Source organism: Chelon labrosus (assembly GCF_963514085.1).
Source record: "Chelon labrosus genome assembly, chromosome: 13".
In the NCBI taxonomy this organism is placed as follows: domain Eukaryota; kingdom Metazoa; phylum Chordata; class Actinopteri; order Mugiliformes; family Mugilidae; genus Chelon; species Chelon labrosus.
This window is the reverse complement of record NC_140346.1, coordinates 946,238-959,527: the sequence shown is the minus strand read 5'-3', so window position 1 is coordinate 959,527 and position 13,290 is coordinate 946,238. Positions and strand designations below refer to the sequence as shown.

General features: G+C 41.1%; 1 protein-coding gene across 14 annotated transcripts in view; it reads left to right on the top strand.

Moving 5' to 3' along the window:
• The window catches only part of cuedc1b (CUE domain containing 1b), a 51,368-nt gene that overhangs the window by 24,518 nt on the left and 13,560 nt on the right, over positions 1-13,290 (top strand). For all 14 annotated transcript variants that reach the window (XR_014699402.1, XR_014699403.1, XR_014699404.1 and 11 more), the window contains 4 exons: positions 423-488; positions 674-754; positions 868-961; positions 7,749-7,807. Coding sequence is in view for 6 of the 14 variants with exons in the window: in XM_084558938.1 (XP_084415064.1) it covers positions 423-488; positions 674-754; positions 868-961; positions 7,749-7,807 (300 nt within the window). In the remaining 8 variants the exon portion in view is untranslated. The remainder of the gene's footprint in view (positions 1-422; positions 489-673; positions 755-867; positions 962-7,748; positions 7,808-13,290) is intronic.

Below are 13,290 nucleotides of genomic sequence, written 5' to 3'. Positions count from 1 at the left end.
AGATGGCATGGCAACTGGTAGTGGGCCATGAGAACGCATCCTTTTTCTAAATTAGAAAAATGTACCCTTCAACATGCGTCGGCATTATATTAGCTACCTAAAATGAGAGAAACTATCCTTGAAAAAAAAAAAATAAGAAATGGAGGAGGTGGAGCTTATGATCTGTACTGCAGCCACCAGCTGGAGCTGTACTTGCTTCGGCTTCACTTTTGAGTTGTTCCGTTCATCTTTATACAGTCTACTATACAGTCAATGGTTAACCACCAGTTGAGAATCACTGCTCCAGAGTCTAAGGATAAGTGGTTACAGACAATGAATGAGCCTATAACTTCAGCAGCAGCAGCAGTAAGATGAGATGGTGCCCTAGTTTGTCACGTCGGCTCCACACATCAGTGGTCATAACATCTGCTTTCTGTTTTTAGATCGCTTGAAGTATGAGTCAAAGAAATCAAAGTCCAGTCACTCATCTAGCATGGAGAATTCTACAGGTAGATATCACCCATCAAATTTCCTCTGACAAGCTATTTGAAACTTTGTCTTTGTACTCTGATTTTTTTTAAATCTGGTCTGTAGGTCTATGCATTCACTGTGATATTTGTTTGCTGTGCTACAGAAGTAAGACTTTAGATTTTTGAAGTGTACAGTGTTGCAGTGCTGCTATGTCTATGTACAGGAGAACAGTACTCTGCAACTTCAATGGAGGCCGTCTCAGAAGATGCCCTGTTCAGAGACAAACTCAAACACATGGGCAAATGTAAGTCTGCTGATTTACAATGCTACTGGTATTTCGCAACTTACTGTGCAACAATTTACTCTAATTTCATTGCCTAGTTTGGTTAAAGCCCTATGTTGTCCTCATGCCTTCAGCGACGCGAAAGAAGATGTTAGAAATTGCCAGAACATTTTCAGACAAGACCAAGAGGAGAAAGCCAAAAAGAAGGACACTTCTGAAGCTCCATTCGTATCCTTTATGTAACTTTGGTCACATAATCTGGCTAACATTGTTTTTATGTCTCAATGCTAGCAACGGACATGGCTACCTATTGGCACTATAAATGTTTTACAGTCAAATTGACACATCTGCTCACTTGTTCACACACCAGTGCAAAGCACTGGGAGCAACGACACTTTAGCATGTTGTCTATGGACCAGGGATCAAAGTGCTAACACTCTGGTTCGTGGCCCACTTGATTAGGGGTCCAAGCTCCCTGCAAGCTTTCAAAACTTCACAGGTCTTATGTTCTATTAAATTTTCAGTTTTTTAGATTGATGGATCAATATTTGCTGAAACTTCCTCATCAATAATTACTAAGCAAATGTTTCATCCAAAAAAGGTTAAAAAAGGCAACTGGACTTTTTTTTGAGAAGACGTTTCACCGCTCATCCGAGTAGCTTCTTCAGTAAGCATATGTTTGAATTTGTACATTGTATGCTAGGAAAGTGACTTCAGACTACATAGCCAATTGGATAAAACTGTCTGGAACAGATGTAACTGGTTCACTTGTCAGTCTGATCCAGTTTGCGTGTGTTTGGTTATTTATTTTGAATGCAAACATCTACAACACAAGACGCATGGCAATTCTGATGTTGTATTGAAAAGGTTCAACAGTCTCTACTTTAACTAAATTATTTTTATGTCCACCAGAGGATATTCCTCCTCGTTGTAATCCTCTTTAGTATTTTAATATTTTCATTTATGTGTTAATTCACATCCTGATGTCCATTCAGATACATTTTATTTAAATAAACAATCCAGATTGTCTTGAGACAACTGAGACACTCAAGAACACAAAATCTGAAACTCAAAGGCAGCTCAAAGGCAACAGTGGCAAACAATAACTCCCTTTTAACAGGAAGAAATTTTGAGCAGAACTCAGCCCATATAGGGGGAACCATCTGTTTTAGGATAGGTGTTTTGAGAGTCAGAAAAAAGAGAGAGGGAATTGGGACGGATGAGAACGTAATACAAGGCAGCAAAAGCAAGGAGATACATTTCATACATGCATCAGGAAAAAGCTGGCTCGTGGACAGGACAGTGGTGTAGTGGTTAGCACTGAAGCCTCATAGCATTAAATGCCCTTTCCTTCTCTCTGGGTACTGTGTTTTCTTCATCCTTGTAACGTTAATTGTAAGGTAAGGTTAATGATTGATATCATTATCAATATGCTGTCATGTGATTGACATTGATAACCAGTCAAGACTAGAATTAACTGTAGAAAAGCACAGTAGGCATGAAGTTACTGTGAAAAGAATAAATACAATAGAAATGATGTCTGCCTGATAGTTTAAGGCTCCTCTCCTGTGGGGATTCAAATATATTGTATGACCAAAGGCTGCAGGTCCTTTACATCTCAACATTTAAATTGTAAGGGCCCTTAGGATCCCTGACTTTGATTTCAAGAGTGTTTCAATGCTTTTAGAAAGAAAGAATTTTGGATAAATCCCAATTTATTTTGATTCTGGCTGGAGGAGAACCTATAAAGACTTGTTAAATACGGCGGCCAAGACGTGCAAACCAATATTACAAAATGTGAAACACTTTTACAAAGCTTGAGACAAATTTACATTTTAGAAAATATTTTTGCATATCATAAATTACATTGCCATAACACATTTACAAGTCCCGAAACAAATTTACATTTCAGAAAACAAATTAACAATATGCAAAATACTATTACAAACGGCGAAACAAATTTACAAGTGGCGAAACACTTGTACAATTCCCAAAACAAATTTACAAATGTCAACCATCAACCGGAAAGGGAATGTACCAACTCAGGGGTGAGTGATAACGGGAGCCAATACAAGTTGTTGTTGTTGTTGTTGTCGTTGATGGAGTTCATGGTGTAATGTGCAGGTAATGTGTCCTTAGGCAATTCTTTCATTTTGTTCTTTTATTGCTTATTTATTTACAAACTAAACTTGGGGGGAAGGGGAAGGGGAAACAAAGGAATCTAAACAATTTATGAGCGCGCGTTTCCATGGCTCAGCTTTAAACACTGGAAACACCCCCTCACCCTGAGTGCAACTTCCATATAAAGGAAACACACAACAGATGAAGGCGACTTCCCTCATCGAAGCTACCAATAGACTCAACACATGGTGACCCAAGATGGACAGCAATTGAGTGATGTTTTGCCCGTTTTGTGGCAAACACATGAGCTTGGGATCTAAAAATGTTGTTTATTCTGTGTTGCTGTTGTCATTGGCGCACCTAAATGTGCAGTTGCTTTTGTTAAAGAGGTTTTTATAATGTTTTATAATGTTAAAGTATGAACATGTGTTTTCTCAGTTGTTATAGATCCATGATTCTCAAACTGTGATCTGTTTATGAATCATGAAAAAACAAGTATTTCAAGAGGTTTTGTTCTCTGTAATACAAAAATGTTATAAATACTCTTTGCTTTATTTTTTATTCCTATATTTCCCACTTTGAAATAATGAAGCTGTGGGTGACAAATTCAGTGTAGGGTGCACTGAATTGCGGCCACTGTCCTGTTCTCCGTGCTGCAGTCAGACCTCAGTCTCATGGGAATGAGCACCTTGACAGAAAATGGTGAGCAATCACGAAAAACAAAACCACACGCGGCTCATGTGTTTGACACAAAACGGGCAAAACATCACTCGATCGCTGTCCATCTTGGGTCACCACGAACTCCATTAACAACAACAACAACTCATATTGGCTGCTTCCGTTATCACTTCCTCTTCAACCCCGGAGTTGGTACATTCCCTTTCCGGTTTATGGTTGATGTTTGTAAATTTGTTTCGGGAATTGTAAGAGTGTTTCGCCACTTGTAAATTTGTTTCGGCATATGTAAAAGTGTTTTGCATCTTGTTAATTTGTTTTCTGAAATGTCAATTTGTTTTGGGAATTGTAAATGTGTTATGACAATGTAATTTTGTTTTGACATGTAAAAATGTTTTCTAAAATGTAAATTTGTCTCAAGCTTTGTAAACGTGTTAAACATCTTGTAATGTTGGTTTGCACCTCTCGGCCACTGTAGTTTAAGCTGAAATGTTCAAGCTCCAAATACAGATATCCTCATCAAACTGAATCGAAAGCCTCTTGGCATCAAGACAGATACAGTGGGAAAAATAAGGATTTGATACACCGCCAATTTTGCAAGTTTCCCCCCTCACGTATAAAGAGTGGAGAGGTCTGAAATTTTCATCAGGTACACTTCAGCTGTGAGAGACAGAATCTAAAACAAAAATCCAGAAAATCACATCGTATGATTTTTAAATAATTAATTTGCATTATATGAAATAAGTATTTGATACATTAGAAAAACAGAACTTAATATTTAGTACAGAAACCAATTACAGAGATCAAACGTTTCCTATAGTTCTTGACCAGGTTTGCACACACTGCAGCAGGGATTTTGGCCCACTCCTCCATATAGATCTCCTCCAGATCTTTCAGGTTTCGAGACCATAGCTGGGCAACACAGAGTTTCAGCTCCCTAAAAAGATTTTCTATTGGGTTCAAGTTTAGAGACTGGCTAGGCCACTTCAGGACGTTCAAATGCTTCTTACAGAGCCACTCCTGTGGCTGTGTGTGTTTGGGTCATTGTCATGCTGGAAGACCCAGCATCTTCAATGCTCTTAGGTTGTCGCCCAAAATCTCACAATACATGGCCCCATCCATCCTCTCCTCAATACGGTGCAGTCGTCCTGTCCCGTTTTCAGAAAAGTACCCCCAAAGCATTGTTTCTACCCCCATGCTTCACAGTTGGGATGGTGTTCAACGGATTGTACTCATCTTTCTTCTTCCTCCAAACTCAGTGAGTGGAGTTTATACCAAAAAGTTCACTTTTGGTCTCATCTGACCACATGACCTTCTCCCATGCCTCCTCTGGATCATCATTGACACTCCACAAGGCGAGATCTCGCATGGAGCCCCTGTCCGAGGGAGATTGACAGTCATCGTGAGTCTCTTCCATTTTCTAATAATTGTGCCGACAGTTGTCTTCTCACCAAGCTGTTTGCCTATTGTCCTGTAGCCCATCCCAGCATTGTGCAGGTCTACAATTTTGTCTGTGGTGTCCTTAGACAGCTCTTTGGTCTTGTCCATGGTGGAGAGGTTGAAGTCTAATGGATTGTGTGTGTGGACAGGTGTCTTTTAACAAGTTCAAACTGGTGCAATTAATACCAGAGGTGGCAAAAGTATTCACATTCTGAACTTAATTGAAAGTACGGATACTTGTGTAAAAAAATACTCTGGTAAAAGTAAAAGTACTGATTCAACTCCTTTACTCAAGTAAAAGTAAGAAAGTACAGGCTCTGAAATGTACTTAAGTAAAAAGTAAAAATGATTTTGCCATAAATGAAACAATTCATCCGTTGATAATTTTGCAAAATGAAAAAGTTCTATTAGAATAATCTAGACTGAATTGACCAGATGTCCTGCATGAGCATCTGGATCATTTTTAATAATAAACTGAGGGTGATTGGGTTGTTGTTTTTAAACTGCTAGCTAGTGTTAGCTATACTATCAAAACAATGTGTTCCCATAGCATTGCTAACGTTGTAAACTAGCTTCCAAAAAATCCTCAAAAAGCTAATGATAGCAACAGAAACCACACCATACCTCAATTTGTTTTTTTTTTGTTTTGTTTTGTTTTTTTTCAGATTAGACCAGTAGTTCTCAAATAGTGGGGTCAGGTGAACTTTCAGTATTAATGTCTCTATTGTTTGCTTGAACGATAAACAAGCCTCCAGTCACTAGGTGGCAGCAGAACTCAAACTAATCAACAGGCTGCCTGTTCAAAACAGTAGAAGAAGTACACAAGCGCATCATCGACTAGAGGTGTGCGATACCGCTAGATTTGGTATCGATCCGATACCAAGTAAATACTGGGCCAGTATCGCCGATACCGATACCGATATCGATACTTTTTAAAAATTAAGGTGGATGCGCCATCAGTCTGAATCAATCTAAATCTGAATTAATTCTCATGACATTTTAAGTGTTTTCGTGATATGCCTTTTGGATTATTAATCAATTAAAGTTCAGTACAGAATTTGGTTTTTAAGTAAATGGAAAATACTTTATCACAATAAAAGTTTTTGTTCAGAAACAAAATGATCACTTGAGGACAAATAAAAACAACTTATTTTTCAGGCATGTTCAGAAACTACAATAAAAACTTAATCTCTCCCTTCATTGAACTTCTTTCTGGATTTTCTTTTCTTAAATAAACAAAGTGTAGAAAATTATCACTCCACAACAAATATTATAAATAATGTAAGGACGTGTTTAGGAAGTACAATACAATACAAAAATAAGACAAAATTTCTCCCCTTTAGTGCACTTTTTTTCGTCGTATCAGCATCTGTAGGGGCCAAGTGGGCGGGGATTTTAAAAATTTCTATATGCTTTTACAAGTTTGTTGTGTTACCACTGTATCTTACAATGTTTTTACAAATAGCACAACTTGCTATCGTATCATTTTCGGCCCGAAAATATAACCAAACAGCCCTACTCTTTCTCTCGTTGTGTGTAATGCTTTGCTGCTGGTCAGGCCTGGCTGGTAGCGGTGGGCTTGTTCGGTCACCTGGCGCTGCGGAGTCACGTGACAGTACAACAAACACACGCGAGGGGGAGGAGGAGCAAAATGAGCCTGATCTGCTCTGTGACAGCAGCGGCATCGAGACAAACAGAGTCAGGTCGCTTCTTTAAGGAAACGAGAGAAACTGAAACTTAAGTATCGATCTCATTACATTGGTATCGATCAATCTCGATACCAACGTTGGTATCGATATTATCGATATTTGGATCGATCCGCCCACCTCTAGCATCGACTTTCCTTCTCTAGTCCGATGCTCTAATCATGTCCGATCATGTCACGTCTTTTATGTCTTGTCATCCGTGGAGGTTAAAAAACTAACGAGCCTGTTTTTCCAATGTAAGGAGTAGAAAGTATAGATATTTGTGTACAAATGTAGGGAATAAAAGTAAAAAGTCGTCAGAAAAGGAAATACTCGAGTAAAGTACAGATACCTGAAATATCTACTTACAGTAACGAAGTATTTGTACTTCGTTACTTGCCACCTCTGATTAATACAACGAGTGGAGGATAGGAGGGCTTCTTAAAGACCAACTAACAGGTCTGTGAGAGCCAGAATCCTTGCTGGTTGGTAGGTGATCAAATACTTATTTCATGCAATAAAATACAAATTATTTAAAAAAATAAATAAATAAATCATACAATGTGATTTTCTGGAATTTTATTTTAGATTCTGTCTCTCACATTTGAAGTGTACATATGATGAAAATTACAGACCTCTCCATTCTTTGTAAGTGGGGAAACTTACGGTGTATCAAATACTTATTTTCCCTACTGTAACTACAGATTCTCTATTACTGTTTCTCTTAAGGTTTTGCTACAGTGTTTCTATAGCTGTTCTTTTTTCTGTTCTTTTTTTCTTGCTTCCATGCTAACCTGGCTACTGTGCTAAAAAGAAATCTGGGGTTGTTTTTGTTTGTCTCTATTAATAATGAATTATATGCTGTTAAAGCATTAGAGACGGATTTTTACATATTGTTAAACAATATTTTGATGTTAGACAAACTTTTTCTAAATTAGTGGAATTCCACTTCCTTTCTAGCTTTCATGCTGACTGCTTTAAAGTGTTGAGGTTGTTGATGCTAGTTTTAATAACTGGCATTCATTTGTCCACATTAATGAGTCAATGAATTGTGAAGGTGGTATTTTGATTTTCTTAACTTAGCATCTTTACAGTTTGGGCACAGCCAACTCTACAGCCAATCTCCTTGATGATGTGGAAGGAAACCCCTGTGGTAAGAAATGCATGTCACCTACACAATCTGAAAAATGTTACTACTATACTGGTGGCAGTGGTTCTTCACTGGTCAAGGTTTAGGGTCAGACCGTGTCATTTATCAGATAAGGCTTCACAAATACAACAACTTGATACTACTTCATCACATTTTCATTTAGCCAAAGGGCATGCAGATAAAATTGGAACAGCTCAAGTACAGCTGTTTAGTGTTCAACAAATACAAAACGGCAACACAGTGAATAAGGACATAAAACCAAACAACAACAACAAAAAAATCCTTTTTCTGTTCAAAACCAAGGGATCTTTTCCTTTAGGCTTTTCCCTTCCCTTCCCGTTTCCCTCCACTACATCCATAAACCTACTCTTCCTCTAGACCTACTGCCTGGCAACTCTAATCTCAGCATCCTTCAACCAATATATTCACTATCCCTCTTCTAAACATATCCTAACCATTTCAACCGGGCCTCTCTAACTTTATCTTGGAAACATCTCACATAAGCTGTCCCTCTAATGTACTCATTCCCGATTCTATCCATCCTGAAACAAATAAAAACTGAAATATCACATGTCCATAAGTATTCAGACCCTTTGCTGTGACACTGTGACACTCGTATATTTAACTCAGGTGCTGTTTTTTCTTCTGATCATCCTTGAGATGGCTCTACATGAGGAATCGGCAACCTTTGTGACACGGAGTGCCAGTTTGTTGATTATGGCACACTCGTTGAGAAGAAAATTTCAAAGTTAAACTTCAAAGTTAAATTGTGACACAAAATACAAAAACATTTCCAACATACCCGGAATTTTATGCCATCCATATAGATCACATTCAAACATATTTTTAAAGATATTTATCTGTTGTTAACTCAAAACACTGCTTTCATAAACATATTGCACTTGGAAGAGAGGCCAAAACTGAGACCACAGTGCAACAGTACTGTATCTGTATTATTTCGTGACAAAGTAGCCACATCAACATTTCAAGACATGGACAAACAGCTACACATTTAAACTAAAACCAAGTGTAGGTTAAGGCAACATTAAATTCACAGATGTCTACTAGATAGTAATTGTGATCCCTGGCCCTGCTTTGCTTGGCTGAGCTCTATGATCTGTGACCTGTAGTTAGTTACTTTGAGTTGCAAACATGCCTCAGAGTGCTCCATTGTTAACCGACTGCGGGTGTGGCTGAGCAAATGTTTCTTGTGTGAAAACACCTGCTCACAGAGATATGTTGACCCGAAGACTGACAGCAGCGCCATTACAATGTCCCTGAGACAGCTGAATTTCTCCTGTGCAGATGCCCAGCAAGCGAGGATGTAGGCTCCGTGATTTTGCACTGGTGTGGCTTCTAACTATTTTCTGAGCTCTGCAAACTTCGTCACCCACAGTGTTCAGCTCTTCAGCTCAATCAGCTGCATTTCCATGTCCTCTGTATCCATCCAGTCGATCAGAATAGCATCCAAATCATGTCCATCACAGCTGTCGGGCTTGATCAAGAAAGAGAACACTAGGGATGCACCGATCCGACTTTTTCAGTCCCGATACCGATACCGATGCCTGGGCTTTGTATATCTGTCGATACCCGATACCGATCCGATACCGTTGAATTAATATAATAAACTGCATACCTTCCACCTTATACCTTCCTTCCACCATGTAGAAGAATCTAAAGGCACCAGACTTTCCTAACTAAGACAAAATAACATAGATGTAATGTATTGAATACTTATTTATTTGTTATTTGAACAATTGTGCATCCAAATTGAAAATAAAATGTAATCAAACTTCTTAAAATAAATTTAAGTAAATAAAATGTAGTAGTAGAAACAAAACAGTAATCAAAACAAGTTACCAAACACTGTAAACATGTAAAACATATATTAAGTGCAAAGTACTGCAGGAATTCAAAATACAAAAGCAGCTGAACCTGAGAATATAACCCGTGAAATGCCTCCACACACCCGACTCTTTCGCTCGCTCCATGTTAACGCTCCAGCTCGTTCTTCTTCTTCTTCTTCTGTTTAATGGCGGATCATATCTTTACGACATACCGCCACCTACTGGACTACTACAGGATCTCCAACTCGTTCCACCATGCTGCTAACGAATGACGAAGGATTTGCTGCGACGGAGGAAAAGAAAAAAAGAAAAGAAAAGAAAAGAAAACTGGATCGGCCCGTGGATCGGTTAATTTTACCGATACCCGATCCAGCTATTTTTTCCAATATCGGGGCCGATACCCGATACCAATATCGGATCGGTGCATCCCTAGAGAACACTGGTCCATACCTTTCAAAATCCACAAATCGTTTTGTGGCCTCCAGCTCACGCATGTACGTGGTTATTTCAGTGACGCTGATGTTGCAGTGGGAGGACAGCTCTCTCAGGTGTCAGAATTAGCGGAAAGTGGAGGTGGAAATGTCATCTTACCGACAAAAGCCGCCCATGTCTCAAACATGTCCAAAACAGTTTGTCTTCCACCTTGCAGTCTGAGATTGAGCCCGTTCAGGTGTCTCATAATGTCCGCAAGAAACATGAGTTTCACAATCCACTTTTCGTCCTCTAGTTCTGGATACTTTTGGGCATTTTCAGCCAGAAAGGCAAAGCAGCTGACAAATCACTCCAGAACTTCACAGTTCAGCCATCTCACTGCTGAGTGGAGAGGGAGATCTGTGTATGCGCTGTCCAGGTCCTCCAGCAGGGACTGAAACTGCCGGTGCGTCAGTGCGGATTGCTTCACTATGAAAAGCCTCCTTAATATATTCGCCATCAATAAACGGCTTTCCATGCTTTGCAATGCAATGCGCAATGCGATCGCTTGCTTCTGTATCGTGATTTTTAGCAGTGGTAAAAACTTTGAGGGAGCAAGCTTATCATACCTACATGTTTGATTGACTCTGCTTTATCTGCTTGGTCTTTGAAAGTCTTCTCGTGCTTCGTCTCAAAATGCCGCTTAATAGTTGACATTTGGCACACAACATTCTCACAACATAAAGTGCACACAGCACGGTCTTACAGAAATACAAAACCAGACTCTTGTTTGCCATTGTTGACAATGTCTGTAATGCGCAGGACTCTGGGAATGTGGGCGGGACCGTGGCTACAGCGATGCAGGGATTGTGGGTGGGAGCTGTCACTCAAACCCAAGAAATCAGGCCACACAAAGCGACAATCGTCATAACACTGAGAGGTGCCAGGGTGCCAGGGTGCCAGTGTTTTTACCATGGGGTGGCACGAGTGCCAAAGGTTGCCGACCCCTGTTCTTCACCTTCATTAGAGTCCAGCTGTGTTTAATTAAATTGGTTGGATTAGGAAAGTCACACACCAGTCTATATAAGACCGTACAGCTCACAGTGTTTGTCAGAGCAAATGACATACACTTCACTTAACGTTCCTAAGAGCACAGTAATCCTTAAATGGAAGACATCTGGGACGACCAGAACTCTTCCTAGAGCTGGCCCCCCGGCCAAACTGACCAATTGGGGGAGAGAGGTAAAGAAGAACCCAAAGATCACTGTGGCTGAGCTCCAGAGATGCAATGGGGAGATGGGAGATAGTTCTAGGAAGTCGATCATCGCTGCAGCCCTCCACCAATCGGGGCTTTATGGCAGAGTGGCCGGACAGACGCCTCTCCTTAGTGTAAGACACATAAAAGCTTGCATAGAGTTTGCCAAACACATTAAGGACTCCCAGACTATGAGAAATAAGATTCTCTGATCTGAAGAGACCAAGATTGGACTTATTGGCCTTAATTCTAAGCGGTATGTGTGGAGACAACCAGGCACTGCTCCTCACCTGCCCAATACAATCCCGACAGTGAAGCATCATGGTGGCAGCATTGTGCTGTGAGGGTGTTTTTCAGCTGCAGAGACAGGACGACTGATTGAAATTGAAGGACTGATGAATGCGACCAAGTACAGAGATATCCTGGACAAAAACCTTTTCCAGAGTGCTCAGGACCTCAGACAGGGCCGAAGGTTGTTCTTCCAACAAGGCAATGACACTAAGCACACTACTAAAATAATGGATGAGTGGCTTCGGAACAACTCTGTGACTGTTCTTGAATGGCCCAGCTAGAGCCTTGACTTAAACCCAATTCAGCATCTCTGGAGAGACCTGAAAATGGCTGTCCACCAACGTTCACCATCCAACCTGACAATACTGGAGAGGATCTGCAAAGAGGAATGGCATTCCCAAATCCAGGTGTGAAAAACCAGTTGCATCATTCCCAAGAAGACTGGGAATGGTACTCTTTTATCACACAAGATAGAGATGCTTCTACTCAGTACTGAGCAAAGGGTCTGAAAACTGACCTTGTGATATTTCAGTTTTTGTTCTTTAATAAATTTGCAAAAATGTCTACAATTCTGTGTTTTTCTGGCAGTTACAGAAACACCTTCTGATGCACAACCTTGGACTCATCATCAGTGTTGTTTTCTGGACTCACAGGGTGTTCCAGGTCTTTCAGCAGACTCCCTCCTCCAGGCGACCCGACTCAGGCTGATCAGACCCCGGCCTGTGTCCAAGTGGCATACTACTGCCCCCACTGCAACTACGTTGTTGCTTATGGCTCTTCTTCACCTGTTATGCCCAGTGTACCATAGGCCTTGCTCAGAGTGTGGCTGGCAAATCCCTGACTGCTCACTTCCACTGACATACACCTGGTCCTCCACCCATTCGTCTGATATTTCTCCCTTTTTCTCTCCTGAGCCTCCTCCATCCTCTCCTCCCAGGGCACTGTTAGCTCTAGCAACATAAGTTGTCTTATGGCCTCAGAGACCAAGATGATCTCAGGTCTCAGTGTGGACTGGGTGATGTGTGGTGGAATCTTCAGTTGCCTCTCTGGGTCAACTGACATCACCCAGTCTCGGGCCATGGAGAGCAACCCAACAGAGCGACTTTTTGATGTTCCCTCAGGCCTTTGTCCTTCCTTGACAAAGTGAATGGCCTTGGCTGTGGCTTGGTGGTATCGGCAGTCCTTGATCCCCTTGCTGATTGCCTCTAAGGACCTGATCATGCCTCCATCGATACCGGCCCTCGCCTAGTGCCTTGGAGCAGCTGCTCAAGATGTGTTGTAATGTCCCTGGCTTGGAACACAGAGGACATGCAGGTGTCTCTATTTTGCCCCATGTGCAAAGGTTAGATGGGCTAGGAAGGATGTCGTAGACCCCTTGAATCAAGAATTCTCTGGGGGTTCCACGTCCAGATGTCCTTCCAGGTGACATTCCGATCCATCGCCTGCTCCCACTTCATCCAGGCACCTTGCTGCCGCATGGTCACTGCTCTGCTGGTTCTCTCTTCCTCAACTGAAGCATGCACCTCCTCCTGCACCAGCCTCTGCCTCTCCCTCCCGCTGGCCAAGTCATACCAGGTTGCTGTAAGGCTCCCAAGTCCGGCTCTGCCTTGCACTACTGTCCCAAGGATGGCCTTGTACTTCAGCCGAGTTTCAGTTTGTCGGACTGCCTCTGCTGCCCTCCA